The following is a 20,387-nucleotide window of genomic DNA, read 5'->3' as shown; positions in this document are numbered from 1 at the left end:
TTTTCACTTTCCTAATAACCACATTAAAAAAAAAAAAGGTAGAGATGAAATTGACTTTAATTGAACCCACCATATTTAAAATACCATTATTTCAACATTTAGACGGTTTAAAAACGGTCGATGAGCTGTTTTACCTTCTTTTTCTCATGCCGAGACTTTGGAAGACAGTATTTTCCGCGTCTGGGCATCTCCACGTGGAGCAGCCACGGTGCCGGTGCTCAGGAGCGGCGCGGGGCTGGTGGCTCCCGGCTAGGACAGTGCAGGAATCGGCGGTAACTAGAGCCGCGGGCTGGGTGACAGCCTTAGGGAGGGTGTCAGTGGCAAGGGGAAGTGGCCTGAGAGCTGAGCCCAGGGTGGCCCCATGGGTGGAGCTGTACAGCGGGGCGTGGGAGGAAAACTAAGAAGGGCCGCGACTCAGAAGCAGAGGGAAGAAACTGACGGAAGCAGGAGAGGGCAGTCGAGCCGGCTGCTGGCGACAGTTTCCCTTAGACGGGGACACCGAGTCCCCAGTGGCGTGGGTGCAGCGGAGGTCGCCGGCCCCCCCGAGGTGGGGGGGGCCTGAGAAGGCGGCCAGCGTGGCTGGGTGCGGCGGGCGTGGGTGGTGGCGCTCGGCCCGCAGCAGAGGCGGAGGCCCCAGGGCGGGGCTGCCTGGCTGTCAGCGCTGGACGTGGCGTCCACAGTGACGGGGGCACCCAGGGCTTTTTTTTTTTTTTTCCTCTGGGGTGGGGGTAGTGAGATAAAGTCCACCTGATGCTTGTCAAGTGTACAATTCAGAGGTTTTCAGATATCCACAGGGTCGTGCAGCCACCAGTGCTCTCATTCCAGCACATTTCATTGTCCCCAAAGAAACCCACACCCGTTAGAGTCACCCCCAACCCCCCTCCCCCAGTGCCTGCAGCCACTGATCTGCTTTCTCTCTCTGGATTTGCTGTTGTGTACATTTCAGATAAGTGGACTCACATGGCGTCTGGCTTCTCTCACTTAGCGTCATGTCTTCAGGCTCATCTGCCTTGTAGCGTGTTGCAGAGCATCGTTCCTTTTTACGGCTGAAGCACTCTCCACAGTTTGGCTGCACCATGTTCAGTCATTTGGTGGACTTCTGGGTTGTTTCCACTTTTTTGCTATCATGAATAATACATTCGTGGGCTAGGGTTTGTGTGAACCTATGGAGCAGAGCTGCTGGGTCATTTGCTAGCACATTTTAAATTTTCAGCAAGAAGCAGTTGCAGTTGAATTCCCCCTTGACCTTTGACCTGCCCCACCCCCACCCCCTTCGTTGGCTGGCCATTCCTCCCTTGCACATTTGGCCCTTTTATACCTGCACGAGCAGCTGTGAACTGTGGTGTTTGACACTTTCCCTAAATGTGATCACACTCTGTTTAACTTAACCAGGTGGGTATGTAGCTCTCCTTTGATCGTGTTAACACCGTTTTCTATTGAAGTGGACATTTCCGTCTCAGTAAGCGCAGGTGATGGTGGCACCCACCTCCATCTAGGGCCGTGGGGAGAACCAGATGGGTTAACGTGGGAGAGCTCTGAGGACAGAGCTTGGCAGTGTTGGCACTTGTGAAACGTGAGCTAGGGTGGTGGCAGTGAAAAGGCCACCACTGAGTGAGCGTTGTCTTGGGGGTGGGCGTTCCACTGGTGTCTTTATAAACAGGTAGTCGGCCGTAGGCTGCTGTGCAGGAGTGGAATGGCAGGTTTGGGTTGGCCCCACACCTGGCTGCAGTCTCACCCCCTCAGAGGGCCTGGCCCCAGGTCCAGCCCCGGCTGTTGGCCCAGGGTTCCGGCCTCCCTGGTCTTGAACATGTGGTGGCCTGTCAGACGCCTCTGCCTGGCGTTCAGAAGTGAGGGTAGCCACCCCGTTTGTCCAGCTTTCCTCCACACTCTGGCGATGCACCTTTTTACCTGGTCTTGCCTTGTGCAGGGCTCCCAGGTCTCCCCTCTATGTCCTTGGCCTTTGCTTCTGCCGTGCCCTTTCTGGGAGCCCCCTTACGGGGAGGCTGCAGCCTGAGCGATCACGACGGCCCCCCACACCTCCTAGCTTGAGGCCCGGCAACCTTTGACACATAGCCTCATTTCTTCATTCCGGAACCCTACAGGGTCCTTGTTTTCCTCAGGACGCACCTGCCTGTCGGAGAGGCTCGTAGCCTATCATCCCAAAAGAGCCAGGCACTTGCTAGGGCACCAGCCCCTTCCCCGCCCTTTGTCCCTCAAGTGGGTGATGCTTGGGGTCTTGGGGTGCAGCGCCGACCCAGCCAACAGAGCCCAGCACCCGGGGACCCCCAGGCCTCGCGCCAGTTAAGTGCCCGCACCAGCTCCCTGTGGTTCTGTGACGAGCGGCCACTGACTTAGTGGCTGAAACGAGGCAGATGTGCTCTGTTAGGGTTCTGGACGTCAGAGACCCAAGGTCAGTCTCTCTGGGCTAAGTGCAGGGGGAGGGCAGGGCTGCGTCCTTGCTGGGGCTCCGGGGAGAATCCGTTTCCTGGCCTCTGCCCTTGGCTCACGGCCCCTTCCTCTTTCGTCCACGCCTGCAGCTTAGCATTTTCTCTCCCTGCTTGGTCACCCGCTCCGCCCTCCCTGATCGCGCCCTGGCCGCCGCCATCTGTTCCCCACACGGCCGCCAGAGGGCGCCGGTGCACCCCAAGCGCGGTCCTGCGGGGGTGGGGCCTCCCGGGGTCCTACTCCCCCAGCTTCAGGGCAGAGCACTCCCCGGGCCCACCAGGCCTCGCCCGATCTGCGCCTTCCTGTGCCCCAGCCCCCTGTGTGCACCCCCTCCCAGCTCCTGCCAGGTGGCCCTGTTGCCCCTCCTCCCACACGCAGGCTGGACCCGCCTGGGGGTTTAGTTGCAGAGACTTTCTGTCTTTCCTCGTTAAGTCACTGCATGACCTCGTTAAGTTCCTGCATGTCACCAGGGTGGGGTGGCCCCAGCCCTGATTTACTCTGTGGTCCTCAACCCGGAGGGGTGTGTTTGCCAGAGTACTGATGGACCAGCTTAGAGGTTTGACTCGTTTGTCCTCTGGATCCACAGCACCCGGGGCAGGGCCTGGTATCCAGCAGGCACTCACTTAATGCTTGGTAGATGATCGGAGGGGCAGAGCCAGGCTTGCTAGTTTGCTTTACCTTGCTGGCCGCCCCACCTGGATCCTGGGGTGCAGCCCGTCTGGCAGGCGAGGAAACTGAGGCCCGAGGGACTAGGCCGGCACTGAGGCTTGCGTCCCGCCCGCCTTGTGGCCCCGCAGGGACAGCATGGACAGCGTGAAGCAGAGTGCTGCCCTCTGCCTGCTGCGGCTCTACAAGGCCTCGCCCGACCTGGTACCCATGGGCGAGTGGACAGCCCGTGTGGTGCACCTGCTCAACGACCAGCACATGGTGAGGCCCCCGCCCCGGCCACAGACCCCACCCTCTGCCCCAGAGACCCTGGTCCAGGGTCCCCAGCACCCGTCACCCAGCTGGCCCCCCAGAAGGTGCCAACCAGCCTCTGTTCCTGACACCCAGGGGCCTCCTCACAGCTCCCATCTCTTGTCTGAACACCAAAGAGACCCCGGCCTCTGTCCCCACGACCAGCCTCTGAGCCCTCTAGAGTCCCCACCCAGATGCCCAGGTCCTCGCTGGCCCCGGTTCCCCAGCCCCCTTGGCTCCAGAAACTCACACATTTATACACCCAAACCCCCACCCCCCAAACTCCAGCCTCCTGTTTGTGCCCCTGGCCCTGCCCCGCGGCTGAGTCTACAGTCGGAGCCTCATCCTGGGCTCTGGGAGTGGCCGCAGGCCCCTGATTGGCCACTCCTCTGTCCCCAGGGTGTGGTCACAGCCGCCGTCAGCCTCATCACCTGCCTCTGCAAGAAGAACCCTGACGACTTCAAGGCCTGCATCTCCCTGGCCGTGTCGCGCCTGAGCCGGGTGCGTGTCCCCTCCAGCCCCTCTCTGGCCCCCTCGCCCTCCCTGAGACTCCGCAGCCTGCAGCCTGGGTTCGGTCCCTCTCAGCTTCGTCCTGGCTGCGTGGCCCTGGGCAGTCGGCTTCGCCTCTCTGGGCCTCACTTGCCCCATGTGTACAGTGGGGATGACGGCAGGCCCACCTCCTGGCCCGGCTGCGGGGATGTGGAATAACCTGCTTAAAGCACCTGGAGCAGGGCCCGGCCCACATGCAGCACCCAGGAGGCAGTGCTGGTGCCCTCCTCCCCCTCTCGGCCCCTCTGTTTCCTCTTGCCTCTTCCTCTCTTGCTTTTCCTCTCTCCTTCTCTTCCTCATGCATCTCTCTTTCGCTCCTGTGTTCTTGCCCTCTTAGCACCTCCCCTCCTGTCCTGGAAACACTCCCTGAGGCCTCCTGGGGCCTGGGCTCTGGGTTGGGTGACACTGGGATACAGAGATGAGCCGGACCCGAGCCCTGCCTTCCAAGGACTCCCTGTCCTGCTGCGGGGCAGGGGGGGCAGACTACTGAGACAGTCGTAAAACGGGTGGTCTGTGCTGTCAGGGAGGCGGCATGGGCCACTTAGGAGCCCAGAGGTGGCGCGTAACCCAGTCTGGGAAGGCTGCCTGGAGGAGGTGCTACCCAGATTGAGACTTGGAGTAAATATAAGTGCCTCCTGTGCTGGGGGGAAGAGGCTTGGATTCCCAGACAACAGTGATAGCACACCGGCTCGTTCATTCTTCCACCACACCCCTGAGTTGTCCCGTGTGCCATGCTGGCAGAGGACATCCAGACAGCGACAGTGTGGGTGCAGCCGCATGCCTTCATGGAGGCAGCACAGAGCTTTATGGGAGTGCCTCCTGGAGAAGAGGTTTTCACAGTTGAGTACGACTTTGCTGTGAAGAAAAAGTTACACAGTCTTTCACTAATTCCCCATCTCTTCCCTTGAGCATTCATTGTGTCTGACCTCATATTACACCTGGGGACCCAAAAAAGGGTTAGACCCCTTTTCTGCAGCCTCCATGGAGCTGGGGCAGCACGGGCTGGGCTGGGGCTAGCTCCGGGCATTGTGAGGCTGCATGGGGGACTGAGGGGCTGGCTTGGTCCTGGGACAGTTGCACAGAGGGAACCAGGAGAGACTTGCTCATTAGAACAACAGCATTATTTGGAAAACCTTGGCTGGACCTGTACCAGGGAGTCTGGAGAGCCTGAATTTTCATATCCTCTGCCCTGGGATTTGTCCCAGGTCCACCCCCTCCCTTGCTGTGTGACCCAGACTTCCTCACTCCCCCCTCTGAGCCTGTTTCCTGCTCCATGAAACTGTTGGCCTGGTAGCGATGCTCTCAGAAGATGGTGTTTACCATGCACTTGGGCAGATGTGCGCAGCCCTCACACCCGGACCCCGCCCATTCCTCCCCTCCTCTCCCCCAGATCGTCTCTTCAGCCTCCACCGACCTGCAGGACTACACCTATTACTTTGTCCCAGCCCCCTGGCTCTCGGTGAAGCTCCTGCGGCTGCTGCAGTGCTACCCCCCACCAGGTAACACCAGTCCTGCCCTGGGCTCTTGCTGGGGGGATCTGGGGGACCTCCAGAGCTGGCGGCAGGCAGGTGGCACTGGAGGCCCAGGTGAGGCCTTGAGGTGAGGCGGCCGCGGTGGGGGGCAGCCAAGCCCAGGGCCTGCCCAGGGGGCTCACAGGACAAGCGTGTGGCTCAGTGAGAAGCGTGGAGAGGAGTCTGCTCTGCCCACCCTGCATGGCACAGAGGATCAGGCAAATGGCCGAGGGCTACCAATTCCCTGCCGTGCACATGGTGACGCCATGACTGCTCTTCTAGCGAGTGTGGCTTTGTCATGGGCTTTGGTGCCTGGTTGGGAACCTGCCCTCCTCCCTGAAGGTCAGGATGGCACCCTGTATGAGGCACCCACACCCAGCCCAGGGCTCTGCAGGGGCTCCTGAGCCTTGCCTGCAGAGTTGGCAATGGGTACAGTCACCGCAGTGTGCAAGTGGGGAAACTGAGTCTCAGAGTCGAGCCACAGCCTTCCCAGAGCTCCTCGGGCCTCAGCTGCCTGACACACAGCAGTCTGGAAGAACCTGGCGCTAAGGTGCTGGCACACGGTGGGGGCTTCCTACACCGGCTCCCTCCTCTGCACCTGCTGTGGGCCAGGTGTGGGTGTGCGGCACGCTCAGTGCTCAGTGCTCACAGCAGCTGTGGGTGTGTGTGGGGGCTCTGTGGCGGGCCTGTCTCTGTGTGTGCACCTGGTTGTGTTGTGCAGGTGTGTCTGTGTGTCCGTGTCTGGTGTTCACCTCTGCCTGTTTGAGTGTCTGCGTCTGTGCATGCACATGCTGTGACTCAGTGTCTGACACAGACATCGCCAGGGTACCTCGCAGCTTGTGTGCGCCCTGGTGGATTTGTTGCGTGGCCTGGGGGATGTCTCCTGCATGCTCTGGGAGGCTTGAGGAGCGCTTTAAGCCCATGGCTGTCTCAGGCCCCACTGACAACTTTGGGTTACCGATTATGACCCCCCTCCGCTGGAGGAATTGCCCTGGGGTTGGGCCAGAGAGACCACCAACCCCACATCGTCCCTTTTGACCAACGGTGGCTGGCCAGAAGGGACTGTCATCCATTTATTGCCACATAATTTTTTTAAACAATTTATCATGAAAATTTTCTCAATATACAAAGAAATAGAAAGTACCCATTACCCAGACATAACATTTTCTCCTTACATTTTACGCATTTGCCTTTTAGATTCTGCAGGAATCTGCCTTATCTTTAAAAAAAATGTATTTTAATGTAAATCGCAGACATAAAGATGTTTCACCGTTAATGCTTTGTTTTGTGTTTCTGAAAACACAGGTATTTTCATTCATGGTAGCAATTCTCTGGCTCCACAAGTTAACAATTCCCTGACTTATCCGATACCTGGGCCAGATTCCCCCAGTTGTCTCCAAAATGTCCTTTTCAGTTAACTAATTCAGACTAGGAGCTAACATAGGTACGACCAACACATTTGATTATTGGCTTTCACGAGTCTCTTGTAATCTAAAAGAATTACCTCCTTGTCCCCTAATATTAGCTTTCCCCCAAGTATATTTTTTTTTAATTTTTTATTTTGAGATTCTTTCAAACTTACAGGACAGTTACAAAAATAATCCAAACCCCATACAGAGAACTCCGACATACCCCTACCTCACCAGATACCCAGAGCCATCAATTTTAACTTTTTGCCACATTTTTCATATGATTCTATCCATCCATCCATCAATCAATACCTCTGTCTATCAACCCATTTTTCACTTGAGTGTAGATTGAATAAATCATGCTCTTTGAACACATAACACTGCCATATATATTTCCTAGAAACAAGGGTGTTCACTTATGTAACCACCTTAAGTGCAGTTACCAAGTTGAAGCAATTTAACGCTGACATGGAGCTGACCGTCTATATTCCAGTGTTTTCATATGGCCCAGTAATGTGCCTTTGAACCTTTTCTCCTCCCTTGCTAGATCCCATCCAGGATCGTGTATTGCCTTTAATTGTCATTGTCTCTTTAGCTGCTCTTCCTTTTTTTTAATTGTGGTAACATGCATACAACATAAACTTTTTTCTTTCAGCCACTCCCAAGCACATCATTCAATGGGATTAATAAAACTCACATAATTGTGATACCCTTACCACCTTCCATTACTAAATGTTCTTATTCCCTCAAACAGAAACCCTACACTCTTTAGGCATTAACTCCCCTTTGCCCCTGACCCTACCCCTGGCACTCTGTACTCTAATTTCTGTCTCTTTGAGCTTATGTATTCTCTGATATTTTCTTTGTGGTCGCCATGGGGCTTAAATTCAGATGGCAAGTTTGTAACAATCTCGTTTGCTTTGGTACCAACTTAACTTCAGCAGTGTCCACAAACTGTGTCCCTAACCTTTATGTAGTTCTTGTCATAGACTGTATATTTGTACACTAGGAGTCCAAAGCCACTGATTTCTCCTTACATTTTATGCATTTGCCTTTTAGATTCTGCAGGAAGTAAAAAGTGGACTTACAAACCAAAAGTCCAGTATGACTGGCATTTATATATGTCATCCCACTGTCTTCTGGCCTCAGTGGTTTGCAGTGAGAAATCAGCACTTACCGAGTGCTCCCCTGTGTGAGTCAGAGGCCTCTGTGGCCACCGGCCACCGAGTCTCCCTGTGTCCACGGGGCGTCCCAAGCTCCCTGTCCTTCTCAGACCCCAGGCCAGTGCAGCTTCATCTTGACTAATCACATCTTCAGAGACCCATGAGGTTGCCTGCACAGGACCAGGGGGAGGACTCAAACATGTCTTTTTGGGGGACATAATTCAACCCATAACACCCCCTAAAAACAGCCCCCCAGTGTGATGTACTCTTCCATTTTAGTGGATGGAGGTTGTATGCATCAGGCTCCTTGAACACTTAATATTTCTGTTTACCTTTTCTAAGTACAAGGGTATTTAACTTACAGCCATCTCAAGTACAGTTGTCAAGTTCAAGAACTTTAACATTGATACAAAGCTCTCAGTTCTCTGTATTCTAATTTTTTCCTACATCCTGATTGTGACTTCTGGGGCTTCTCTCCTTCATTATTAGATCCAGCCCAGGATTGTGGGTGGCATTTAGTTGTCACTCTTTTCCCACCTGTTTCTGAAGGGACCAGAATAGCTGTGTCTTGCCATATGTCCCACACTTTGGATTTGGCTGAGTGCTGCCTTGTGGTGGCTTTAGCTCATTCCTCTCTCCTGTGCAATTCCTGGTACACTCAGATGTCAAATATTTGCTAGAATACCTGACAGGTGCTCTTTGCCTTGGCTGTTGTAGCGCATCCCCAGGGGCCTCAGTTATCAGTGTCCGTCTGGGTGTCTGGCTGGTGGGTGCCACGCTCAGTGGTGGGGAGGCCCCCAGCAAGGAGCCCGGCCTCTGGGCAGAGGGTTGAAAGGTGAATGCATTTCTGGCAGGACATGCTCAGTGCTCAGACTGCCTCTTGGGAGGGCCTGGGTTGTGGGCCTGTGGCCCAGCCTGGTATCTCTGGGGAGGGTTCCAGAGCTTTCCCCACTGGGAAACCTCAGAGGACATCAGTGCTGCAGTAAAGGACCCTGAGGCTCATAAGGTGCAGCCACTTGCCCAGCGGGTCCAGGCAGGGCAGGACAGGAGCCAGGACTACAGATGTGTCTTCTCTTGGCCTCTTCCACCGCCCCTGTGGGCCAGGGATGCAGGAAGGGACTTGGGGAATAAAGGATGGAGCTGCAGGGGGTTTGGCCAGCTGGAGGCAGGCCCGTGTCTTCCCATGGAGGACGGGAGCAGTAGCATGGCCCTGCCCCTGCCTGAGAGCTCAGCCCCGGCGTGCCCTCCATTTTCCCCAGAGGATGCGGCCGTGAAGGGGCGGCTGGTGGAGTGTCTGGAGACCGTACTCAACAAGGCCCAGGAGCCGCCCAAGTCCAAGAAGGTCCAGCACTCCAATGCGAAGAACGCCATCCTCTTCGAGACCATCAGCCTCATCATCCACTACGACAGGTGCCCCGCTGGGGCCACTGGGAGGTGGGGGGCTGATGACCTGATGCCTGGGGCTGGGAGGGGAGGCCCTGGGCCTGGGACTCCTGGGTCTGCAGGAGGAGGGGGCCTGGACCTTGGGGACATGAGCTGGATAACCGGCCCGAACCCTCCATGTGCCCCTGTCCCCGTCTGTCTGCCCCTGTCACTGCACCGCCCGCAGCGAGCCCAACCTGCTGGTGCGCGCCTGCAACCAGCTGGGCCAGTTCCTGCAGCACCGCGAGACCAACCTGCGCTACCTGGCGCTGGAGAGCATGTGCGCGCTGGCCAGCTCCGAGTTCTCCCACGAGGCCGTCAAGACCCACATTGACACCGTCATCAGTGCCCTCAAGGTGAGACCCCGGCCCCCTGCCCCCACCCCCAGCCCGGGCCCGCGGCAGCCGAGAACACAGCCCCAGCCCCGTGCCCTCCCAGACCGAGCGGGACGTCAGCGTGCGGCAGCGGGCAGCCGACCTCCTCTACGCCATGTGCGACCGGAGCAACGCCAGGCAGATCGTGTCGGAGATGCTGAGGTACCTGGAGACAGCTGACTACGCCATCCGCGAGGAGATCGTGAGTCCCAGGGCTGCTGGGGAAGGGCTCGGGCAGGACCCCCGGGTCTGAGGGAGGAGGAGGGGCTGGGGGCCTGCACTCCGGGGTGGGGGCAGGATCCCAGGTCCCGGGTGCAAGCTCGCGGCCTGACCCCGCCACGGGCTCGCACACACGCCCGCCCTGGCCCCACCCGGCAGGTCCTGAAGGTGGCCATCCTGGCGGAGAAGTACGCTGTGGACTACAGCTGGTACGTGGACACCATCCTCAACCTCATCCGCATTGCCGGCGACTATGTGAGCGAGGAAGTGTGGTACCGGGTGCTGCAGATTGTCACCAACCGTGACGACGTCCAGGGCTACGCCGCCAAGACTGTCTTTGAGGTCAGCTGCCCTGCCTGGATCCCCACAAAGGGGCACTGGGGCAGAGCACGGACAGCCGGGGCTGTGGGGCCAGCCAGCCCGGGCGGCCATGCTGCTTCATCCTTGGCTGCCCATGTGACTGCCACATGGTGTCTCTGTCCCTCGGAGCTCCTGAAGGGTCATGGGGGCCGTGGCCCCCTGGGCCTGATGAGAGCCGAGCAGTCAGCTGAGCACGGGTGTTTGGCAGCCGGTATGCTGTTGCCGACCCCAGATCGCGGTGGTTTTCCTTCCATGTTTTACTGCCTGCATGAGTTGGGACAAGTCCCTTGCGCTCCACGAGCCTCGGTTTCTCACCTGTGATCCCACCTCCACCACAGACATGTGAGGATCCACAGGAGACGCTCATGAAGTGCCTGCCTGGCTCCACCACGGCGCAGCGCTCACTGGGCTTCTCCCCCACCTTCTTTCCCAGGCGCTCCAGGCCCCGGCCTGTCATGAGAACATGGTGAAGGTTGGCGGCTACATCCTTGGGGAGTTTGGGAACCTGATCGCCGGGGACCCCCGTTCCAGGTGAGGAGCCTCTGGATGGAGGAAAGGTGGGCACACGGACTTCTGAGGTGCCTGGGGCTTCTGGTCCCCCACAATGCCCAGGCCAGTGTGAATAGGGTTCCCAGATGTACTCTGAGCTCCTTGACTGCCTACTCGTCAGGGCAAGAGAGAACCTCACTCCCAGCAGCCTCTGGGATAGAGCAATCAAGGCTGCTGCACTGGAACCTTGGGAGATGACCTCCCAGGGTCCTGGGAAGGGTCCAGCCCCCTTCCCAGCCCAAGGCAGAGGGAGGTGGCACCTCGCTAGGAGATGGGGACGAGGTTGGATGGAGCCTGACCCCTGACCTTCACCCCCACAGCCCCCCGGTTCAGTTCTCCCTGCTGCACTCCAAGTTCCACCTCTGTAGCGTGGCCACCAGGGCCCTGCTGCTGTCCACCTACATCAAATTCATCAACCTCTTCCCCGAGACCAAGGCCACCATCCAGGGGGTGCTGCGGGCCGGCTCCCAGCTGCGCAACGCCGACGTGGAGCTGCAGCAGCGAGCCGTCGAGTACCTCACACTCAGCTCCGTGGCCAGCACCGACGTCCTGGTCAGAGCCCGGGCCCCTGCCCCATCCGCCGCCCTCCTCGATCCGACCAGAGCCTGCCCCACCCGCCACCTCTCGGCCACCGGCCTCTCCCTGACTGGCCTCCTCGCCTTTGCCAGGCCACGGTGCTGGAGGAGATGCCGCCGTTCCCGGAGCGCGAATCTTCCATTCTGGCCAAGCTGAAGCGCAAGAAGGGGCCTGGGGCTGGGAGCGCCCTGGACGAGGGCCGAAGGGACGCCAGCAGCAGTGACCTCAACGGGGGCGTGGAGCCCACCCCCAGTGCCGTGGTGAGTCCCAGGACAGCGGGCCCCACCCGGCCGAGCCTGGCCAGGGCGCCCTGCGTTCTTACCCTCCCCTGCGCCTCCCACAGTCGACGCCCTCGCCCTCCGCCGACCTCCTGGGGCTGCGGGCAGCTCCTCCCCCAGCAGCAGCCCCGGCCCCTGCCAGCGCAGGGAACCTCCTGGTGGACGTCTTCTCGGATGGCCCGGCCGCCCAGCCCAGCCTGGGGCCCACCCCCGAGGAGGCCTTCCTCAGGTACTGCCCGCGTGGGACCCTGGGTCCCCTCCCCGCGGGTCCCGCCAGGGCTGCCCCTTTTGGCCTCTGCCCTCCTCTCCCTGAGCCAGGCTTGTCTCTGACTTGCTCCACTCTCCCTGTCCCTGTGCCTTCCTCAGCCCCGGCTGCTGCCTGCCCCCGGGCCGCCTTCCTCCCCGACCACTCAGGACTCTTTCCTGGCTTGGCCACCCTGTTGGGTTCTCTCCTGTCACCGTTCTCAGCCTGCTCTTCTTCTCTCCTTCCTTCCTCCCTCTTTCTCTCCTGGTCCCTCTTGCTGCTTCTCTGGGATTGGCTGCCTGCCACGCCTATCTTCTCTTGTCTGCTCTGGGATTGGATGGCCCAGCGAGCTGGAGCCGCCCGCCCCTGAGAGCCCCATGGCTTTCCTGGCTGACCCAGCTCCAGCTGCTGAGTAAGGGGTGGTCGGGGGGTGGGCAGCAGGCTCTTTTGTCCCCCAGGGAGGGTCAGGAACTGGGGGTTCTCGCCAAGGGGTTTTTCTGGTGAGCAGCAAAAGCAAGGACTCGGGGAGTGAAACCTGGGGTCCCCTGACTGGGAAGGGGTGTATGTTCAGGGCCCCATTCCCATTAGAGTCAAGGGCCAGCCTGATACTGGGGTTCTCTGAGGTACTTTGGGGTGTCTGGGTATGTGGTTTCTGGGGTTCTGTCCTTTCTGGGCTCTGGGACGTTATCCCTGGTTCCCCAAGCCCCTTCCCGTCTCACTCATTTCCCGGCTCCCAGCCCAGGTCCTGAGGATGTCGGGCCTCCCATCCCAGAAGCTGATGACCTGCTGAATAAGTGAGTCCTAGGAGAGAGAGTGAGGGCAGTGGACACACGTTGGGGGCACAAGCCTGGGCCCAGACAGACCCCTTATTTCCCTGATCTCCCTGCCCCCCACACCTGCCAGGTTCGTGTGCAAGAACAATGGGGTCCTGTTTGAAAACCAGCTGCTGCAGATCGGAGTCAAGTCAGAGTTTAGGCAGAATCTGGGTGCGTCTGGGCAGATCAGGGGGCTGGGGAGGGAGACCTTGGCCTGAGTGGAGGTTGGTGAGAGAGATCAAAGGATGCCAGATCGAGCCCTGCCTCTCCCCACCACAGGCCGCATGTATCTCTTCTATGGCAACAAAACCTCGGTGCAGTTCCAGAACTTCTCACCCACCGTCGTCCATCCCGGAGACCTCCAGACTCATATCCGCTCGGGCTCGGCCCAGCCCCTCCCCTCCGGGCCCTCCCACTTCCTGGGAGAGCTGGGCACATGGCCACTTCCCTGAGATTCAGGGTCTTCATCTGTAAGAGGGCCGGACTCATTCCCCGTCCTGGTGGTTGTCAGGGCAGGGGACCGTGATGCAGCTCTGTGACAAGTGTGCCCGAGGTGATACTTCAGAACCCCTTGGAGCCCCAGTCCCCTCCTGCATCTTCCTTCTCTGTCAGCTCCACGCCCGTGATCCTTCCTGCACCAGGAGCCAGACCCAGTGCCCGCATGCTGGCTGGCACCCTCTTCTGCGTGACCCCATGTCAGTCGGCCTCTCTAAGCCTCCTGTAAAGGGCAGATCCACTTCCTTCTCCCCATGGAGTCGTTTTGAAGATCAGAGTGGTTGGAAAACCCCGGAAGGGCGCCCGGCATGCAGTGAGCCCCCTCGGGCAGCGTCAGTTCCCTCTTCCCTCCTCTGGGCCTCCACTTCCTATGGCTGAACTTAGAGCGACCGCACCCTGAAACGTTGAGGCCCTTTGCAGCGCTCGGCTTCGTTCCCTAATCCAGCATTTCCAGAGCCTCCATAGGCTCAGCTTCGCTCTGGGCATGGGGGTGAGCAGCACACGAGCTCCTGTGCTGGCAGTCGGGTTGTTGAGGGCAGACCTGACGGCAGAGGAAGACAGGGACAGGGACAACTCCGTGCTGTGCACTGAGCACACAGTCCTTTTCCATGGATATTGCATTGAATCCTGAGGTCGCTGCGGACAGTACCAGGAGGTCCACTGTATAGATGAGGCTAGAGGCAGTTAGGTACCACCCTCAGGCACCCAGGGGGTGAGAGCTGGGAGTCCAGTCCCCATTGGGCTCTTAGGACATACTGCAGGTGGTCGGCTCAGGAGGGAGCCGCTGGGGCAGGGCCAGAGGTCGCCCATAGTCACGACTTTGAAGACTTGTAGGGTGAGGATGGGAAAGTTTAGGGCCCCATTGGGGGTTCACAGCTGGGACTCCCCCCTCCACCACATCCTCTGTTTCTGGCTTCCTTGACCATGGTGGGCACAGCTGGCCGTGCAGACCAAGCGGGTGGCGGCGCAGGTGGACGGTGGGGCACAGGTGCAGCAGGTGCTCAACATCGAGTGCTTGCGGGACTTCCTGACGCCTCCGCTCCTGTCCGTGCGCTTCCGGTGAGTGGGGCGGGGCGGGGCGGGGCTTCTGGGCCAAGGGGGCGGGGCCTGACTCCGCGCGCCCTCCTCCCCACCAGATATGGGGGCACCTCCCAGTCCCTCACGCTGAAGCTCCCGGTGACCATCAACAAGTTTTTCCAGCCCACGGAGATGGCGGCCCAGGACTTCTTCCAGCGCTGGAAGCAGCTGAGCCTGTGAGGGGTGGGGGGCGGGGAGCCGGGGTGGGGGCACTTGCTGAGTGGGCCAGGCCAGGGAGCCACCAAGTCCCTGACTCGAACCTTGCCGGTCCCCAGCCCCCAACAGGAAGCACAGAAAATCTTCAAAGCCAACCACCCCATGGACGCGGAGGTGACTAAGGCCAAGGTGAGCGGCTTGGGGCTTGGAGGTCTGGGCTGAGGGGTCCCTGGTGACATTCTGGCCAAGCTTCCCCCTAACCGGGATTTGGAGCGTGGTGGCCTAACTTCACAGAACCACTTCTCCCCGTCTGTGAGATGCAGCCCACTCCAGAGTTTTGGGGGGGAAGGGGCCTGCCACTGTCTGGGAGCTACTCAGAGGTCTAGCCCTCTCTTGATGCCCCCTCCCTGCCCCCCAGCTGCTGGGGTTTGGCTCTGCTCTCCTGGACAACGTGGACCCCAACCCTGAGAACTTCGTGGGGGCTGGAATTATTCAGACGAAAGGCCTGCAGGTGGGCTGCCTGCTCCGGCTGGAGCCCAACGCCCAAGCCCAGGTGAGTGGTGGTCGCCCGCTGCCTGAAGTCTAGACTCCTCCACCTGGGGTCTGGACCCTGCCTCCCCCCACCTCCTGTCATTTACCTTCTCTCTGCCCACTCGGTCCCTTTTATTTCTACTTCTTGTCCTTTCTTTCTTCTCCTGGCCCCTTTATCCTTCTTTTTCCTTCCTCATTTTTTCTCCTTTCACCTCCCCCATACCCCCCTCCTGGGCTCCCTGTCCCCTTGCCTCCTCCCTGAGTCCTCCCCCCCGTGCCCCCCAGATGTACCGGCTGACCCTGCGTACCAGCAAGGAGCCCGTCTCCCGTCACCTGTGCGAGCTGCTGGCCCAGCAGTTCTGAGCCCTGGACTCTGCCCCGTGGCCACTGCCTGGCAGCCCCGGGACTAGGCCGACTTCCGTGGATCGGGCAGCAAGGGGGCCTCCGCTGGTGACAGGGACGACCCAGGGGTGGGGGGATGTCTGGGACCTTCCTTTGGCCTTTTGTATTTTTATTTTTGTTCATCTGCTGCTGTTTACATTCTGGGGGGTCAGGGGGGCCCCCTTCCTCCCTTTCCCCCCCCGAGCACAGAGGGGAGAGGGGCCAGGGAAGCAGGTGCCTCCTCCCCTCCCTCCCCCACCCCGTTGTTGCCCCTCCTGCCCCCTCCCCATCTGGGGCCGTGTATTATTGTGAGCGAATAAACACAGAGACGCTAGTCACCCCCGTGTCTGCTGCTAGTCGCCCCGTGTCTGCCTCCCTCAGCGTCCCCCGGCCCGCCAGGGGTCAGAGGAGGGGGCTGAGGGCGTGCAGGGTGCGGGTGGCCAGGCCCCGCAGCCCGTGGCTAGGGCTCTGCGGGGACAGCAGCAGCAGCAGCTGCCGGGGCCCTGACTGCAGGGCCACCAGCCGCCATCCTGCGCCTGGCTCCTCGGGTCCCGTCACCAGGTAGCAGGCTCGGGGCAGTGGGGCCCGCGGGGCTGCCAGGGCCGCCTTCTCCGGGGCTGCTTGTTCTGGGGAAGACACAGGGAGGGCTGAGGCCAGCAACCGGCAGGGCCTGGACCACGAGGGTGGCTCCCAGCTCCCACCAGTGCGCTCTGTCCTTCAGATCACTCTAACCCCCAGCCTCAGGCCACAGTATCCTCAGGAAACAGGGCAGCCCCAGGCAGACGGGAAACCAGGGTAAATGGTGGGCAACAGGGTCATCCCTCAGAGGCAGAGCTCTTTCCCCTCGGCCACCCTCACCAGGGTGTTCTCTGGGTGGAGCCTCATCCCAGGTCCCTGCCTTTGTCACCCTGGACTGTGTCCGTGGAGGGAGCAGGAGGAGCTGGGGCTCTGTGGAGCCCCCAGACCAGGCCAAGCGTGTGCTTTCAGCAGCAGTGGTGCTGAGTGGTTAGGCGTGGGGACCTGGGGGCCAGGCTGCCTGTGTTTGAAAATCGTGGCTCTGCCACTTAATAGCTGGGCCTCAGTTTCCTCAGCTATAACACAGAAATGGAATACAGCAGGATAATACTCGGCTCTGAGGATGAAGTGAGTCATTGCAGGTGAAACCCCTTGGGTCAGTGCTTAGCGAGAGACAAGGCCTCAGTGTTAACTTTTAGGATTATCACGGATCATCCAGGCTCAGATCCCACTTCCCTTCTGATCTCAATTCCAATTACTCCAGGAAAGTCATTCCCAAAGCTTACTGGGTTCTCCTGCCAGTTTCTCCAGCCCCCCTCTGGCTCCCACCCTGAGGGCCCTGGGGCTTCAGAGTCCCCGCCTGTGAAATGGGGGCGCATGGCCCCCGCTGACCTGGTGGGAAGTGCGTGCCCGTGACCAAGGTGTAGAAGGAGCGGAGGAGGTGCCGGCGATGCTCAGGGGTGGGCCCTGGGGGTGCGGAGAGACGGGGTGAGGGGGAGCCCCCGCCTGCCCCCGGCCCTGCCGGCTCCGCCCTCGTCCTCCCTTACCTTTGTCTCCCGAGGGATCCACGGTGAAAAGGGAGCGCCTCAGTTCCAGGTGGAGGAGCAGCAACCTGTGGGGAAGGGGGCGTCATGGCCACGGAAGAGGGAAGGAGGACCCCCGGCCGACTCCCCCGGCCCAGCCTACCCGAGGATGTCGGCGTGGAGGGGAAAGCCGGCGGGCAGCGCCCGGGGTCCGAGCGGCAGACAGGCCCGCAGGGGATCCAGCAGGGGCAGCCACCAGCGCTCCAGAAGCTGCGGGGGCACAGGTGGGGACAGCGGGGCGGGTGGGAGGAGGGAGGCGGGGCCGCAGAGGAGGGCGGGTCAGAGGGCGGGAGGGGCGGGCCCGGGAAGGGTGGGGTCACACGACTCGAGGGGCGCAACGAGGGGGACGCTGCGCGGGGGGTGGGCGATTAAAAGAGGTCCCGCGGGGGCGGGGCCTGGGGGTGTGGGCGCCGCGGGGAGCGGGTGGCCGGAGGACAGAGCCGGGGCTCGCGGGGGCGGCGGGTGACCAGGACACGAGCGGGCCGTGGCGAGGACCCACCTGCGGCTCCAGCTGGCCGAGGGGCGGGCATGGCCCGCAGAGCAGACACAGCTCCAGGCCAGGCAGCAGTGTCAGGGTCAGCAGCCGGTGCGGGACCTGGGGCGGGGTAGAGGGCGGGGCTGGCCGCAGCTCCGCCCCCTCGCGCCCGGGCCTCTAGGCCCCACCCCTCCCGGAGCCCCTCCCCCGCCGGCCCCGCCCACTCACCGTGGGACTCCCGTGGGGCAGGTACACCGGGTAGTCGCGAGCGGCGTGCGGCGGCAGGGAGCCCAGCAGCCAGGGAAGCAGCACGGCCTCGGGCATCCCCAGCCGCCACCAGCCCTCTGTGGCTGCCACCACCCGGCCCGACACCACCAGGCTGACGAAGGCCGTGCCCGAGGCCTCGGCGAACCCTGAGAGGGTTTCCTGGCAAAGGGAGGCAGGCAGGTCAGGAGACGCCAGCAGGGGGCGGCAGGGACCTCCCAGGTGGGTGAGCAGTGAGAAGACACCCGACACCTGCAGGAACGTCCCCAACTCACATGGTGAAATTAGATCAAGCAGGTAGCTCGCCAGCCTGATATGTGCATGTGATAAAGGCCAGTGATTACAACAGCCAGGGCTACCGTTTACTGAGTCCCACTAGGTGCCAAGCCGGCACAGTCAGCCACCTTCTGAAGCTCAGAGAGGTCAAGTCACCTGCCAAGAGTCGCACAGCTGGGAGGTGGCCCCACCAGGTGAATCAGCAGAAGCAGTATTTCAGGAAGGATAGAGAACAGATTCACCAAGCATAAGGCACAGCAGTTGTAAGCTTGGGAAGCTGGCAAGTTATTGGGATTTGTGGGAACTGTGAGGCAACTGAGTTAGGGTGGGCTGTAGATTTGGCAGAGCTTAGGCTGAGCAAGTTAGCAGGCATCCAATTCTACAGGTCCTGGAATGCCAGGCTGAGGTTGGGGCCTCGTTCTGGGGTGGTGGGAACCCAGGGAGACCTGTGAGCCAGGAAGGGACAGCTCTGGGTATAGAAAGACCCCTCTGGGGATGAGTGGTAGTCAAGCTGAAGGGGACTGCTGGAAGCTGGGAGGATGGGAAGAGGATGGGGTAATGGCCCAGGGTAAGAGGATGACACAGTCAGGGCTGCAGGGATGGGTTAAGAGTTCCCAGAGCGTCCCCAGCACCTGCAGGATGGAACCCTCCGGAGGAACCACGCAGTCCACACACTGGGTCAGGTCCCCGATGAGCTCTGAGTCCCCCAGGAAGCTGTCGATGAGGCAGTAACTGGCCTAGCAGAGGGAGAAGGGTGGGCCCCAGATCTGCAGCCTCCCCCTGAGGAAACACCCTGCTGGGTCAGCTCCATGGTCAGACATCCAAGGAGCCCCCAAAAGCCCACCAGATCAGGCTGCCCCAGGGGCTGCTGGGAACTGTAGGTCCCAGGAGGCAGTGCCCAGGGTCCTAACTTCCCAGAATCACATTCTGTGGGCTCACCCTCAACTCCTTCTTCAGTCTCTCTACGTTGCGGATATTGGTCAGTTCTTCAAGTCCCACAATAAGAACCTAGAAGAACCGTATATGAGAGTAGGAACCCTGAAAAACTGGTTCTGGACTCCTGGGACTGAGGGAGGAGGGGCTGGAAGGCCTGGACTCCAGGGTCTGGAAGACTCTGATTCCTGGGTTTGGGGAAAAAGAGGGCTGGGGAGTCTCACCATGGCCCCAAACACCATCTGGAGTAGTCTCTCCAGCCTCAGCTCCGAGGTGCCCTTCTCGGATGACAGAACAATGAGGGTAATGCTGGGAAAAGGAAGGGGATAAGAAAGAATGAGTCCTGACCCAGGAAACAGGGTAGTGAGTGTTGTAGGGGCTAACCCTTGGTCCTGGCAGGCCAGCTATGTCCTTCCCCAGCCCCACCTGCCTCTTACAGGGAAAATCAGTGATCAGACAGGGTAAAGCAGAGATTTCGCAGCTAAATAAACAGCTGGCTTTGGGAGCTGGAAGGCCCTCAGGCATCATCTTCAAGAAGGGCTATCACCCCAGGCCCTGTCCCTACTCCAGGCTCCTGGCTGGGGACCTGTCATGGAAGCTTTTCCACACGATGGTCGTATCCTCGGTCCTCGCAGAGCTCAGCTGCACCTCCAGATTCTGCCCGAACATGTGGACTCCATTGAGAGAGCCGATGACAGAGAACGGGAGCTGGAGAGGGGTTGGGGGCATTAGACAGGAGCCCTAGTCCCCGCCTCCCTGGGACCCACGTGTCCAGGTCCCCAACCCCCACCACTTTCTAGGTTCCCTGGCACTTCCTCTTCGGGGAACCAGGATTATTAGTCCATTGCACTCTTGACCCTGGAAACTCCACGGAAATTTCCCCAACCCCTGCTCCCGTCGGGACCTGGAGTCCAAGCACGTGAACACATTTCCCTATTTCGGAGAACCAGGCGTCCAGGGGCCCACCTGCTGGCGGGCAGGGACGCCGCCGCGGCTGCTCCGGCAGAACAGGGGGACCCCGCTGGAGGCCGCGAGGCACAGCAGGTGCACGGTGCCCCCTGCCCCCTCTTCTCCCATTCGGAATCCCCCCTGCAGGTCTCCACGTGAGGATGATCAGTGCCCGCCTTGGAGAATGCCGGAAGTCACACTAAGTCAGCCTGACGTCCTCAGCGCCAGAAGGCGAGATGCGGAGCGGAATGGAAGAGGACTAAATTCCCGCCTACTTCATCCAACTCAAAGAGCCGCTCAGTCCCTATTTCGGAGCCTCTCCCAAACCTCGTATGGTTCCCTTCCGCAGGGCCGGAAGTCAGGGTGCCCCTAAAAAAGATGG

At 60.1% G+C, this 20,387-nt stretch overlaps 2 protein-coding genes across 4 annotated transcripts in view; one reads left to right on the top strand and one right to left on the bottom strand.

The window, feature by feature from the left end:
• The window catches only part of AP2A1 (adaptor related protein complex 2 subunit alpha 1), a 27,832-nt gene extending 11,989 nt beyond the window's left edge, over nt 1-15,843 (top strand). The window contains exons 5-24 of one of the 2 annotated variants that reach the window (XM_037820555.1): nt 3,243-3,372; nt 3,802-3,903; nt 5,342-5,450; nt 9,294-9,444; nt 9,644-9,812; nt 9,895-10,032; nt 10,209-10,391; nt 10,843-10,940; nt 11,279-11,510; nt 11,627-11,794; nt 11,878-12,041; nt 12,403-12,468; nt 12,794-12,850; nt 12,960-13,042; nt 13,151-13,240; nt 14,302-14,425; nt 14,503-14,619; nt 14,719-14,788; nt 15,018-15,152; nt 15,416-15,843. In XM_037820555.1, the coding sequence (XP_037676483.1) occupies nt 3,243-3,372; nt 3,802-3,903; nt 5,342-5,450; nt 9,294-9,444; nt 9,644-9,812; nt 9,895-10,032; nt 10,209-10,391; nt 10,843-10,940; nt 11,279-11,510; nt 11,627-11,794; nt 11,878-12,041; nt 12,403-12,468; nt 12,794-12,850; nt 12,960-13,042; nt 13,151-13,240; nt 14,302-14,425; nt 14,503-14,619; nt 14,719-14,788; nt 15,018-15,152; nt 15,416-15,493 (2,464 nt within the window). In that variant the 3' untranslated portion in view covers nt 15,494-15,843. The remainder of the gene's footprint in view (nt 1-3,242; nt 3,373-3,801; nt 3,904-5,341; nt 5,451-9,293; nt 9,445-9,643; nt 9,813-9,894; nt 10,033-10,208; nt 10,392-10,842; nt 10,941-11,278; nt 11,511-11,626; nt 11,795-11,877; nt 12,042-12,402; nt 12,469-12,793; nt 12,851-12,959; nt 13,043-13,150; nt 13,241-14,301; nt 14,426-14,502; nt 14,620-14,718; nt 14,789-15,017; nt 15,153-15,415) is intronic. The other variant, XM_037820556.1, reaches the window with a different exon arrangement.
• FUZ (fuzzy planar cell polarity protein) lies at nt 15,758-20,387 on the bottom strand. Of its 2 annotated transcripts, none has more exons than XM_037820575.1 (11): nt 20,024-20,387; nt 19,623-19,765; nt 19,282-19,366; nt 19,064-19,132; nt 18,757-18,861; nt 17,813-18,010; nt 17,609-17,704; nt 17,213-17,319; nt 17,074-17,138; nt 16,919-16,993; nt 15,758-16,137 (listed from the first exon to the last, which is right to left on the bottom strand). In XM_037820575.1, the coding sequence occupies exons 1-11, from the start codon at nt 20,132-20,134 to the stop codon at nt 15,914-15,916; spliced, it is 1,278 nt and encodes a 425-aa protein (XP_037676503.1). In that variant the 5' UTR covers nt 20,135-20,387; the 3' UTR covers nt 15,758-15,913. The 2 variants fall into 2 exon arrangements, with proteins under 2 accessions (XP_037676503.1, XP_037676504.1); XM_037820576.1 differs by having other exon boundaries at nt 15,761-16,137; nt 19,644-19,765; nt 20,024-20,386.

Source organism: Choloepus didactylus, chromosome 27 (assembly GCF_015220235.1).
Source record: "Choloepus didactylus isolate mChoDid1 chromosome 27, mChoDid1.pri, whole genome shotgun sequence".
NCBI classification, from domain to species: domain Eukaryota; kingdom Metazoa; phylum Chordata; class Mammalia; order Pilosa; family Megalonychidae; genus Choloepus; species Choloepus didactylus.
Note: the sequence above shows the minus strand (reverse complement) of the source record. Positions and strands in the feature narration are given on the sequence as shown.

Excerpts from the sequence above, each read along its gene's own strand:
- FUZ (XM_037820575.1), bottom strand. The coding sequence starts at position 20,134 with ATGGGAGAAGAGGGGGCAGGGGGCACCGTGCACCTGCTGTGCCTCGCG. Across the intron at positions 19,766-20,023 it reads GCGTCCCTGCCCGCCAGCAG|CTCCCGTTCTCTGTCATCGG; the intron begins GTGGGCCCCTGG and ends ACCCCTCTCCAG. Across the intron at positions 19,367-19,622 it reads TCCCCAGCCAGGAGCCTGGA|CATTACCCTCATTGTTCTGT; the intron begins GTAGGGACAGGG and ends TCCTTTTCCCAG.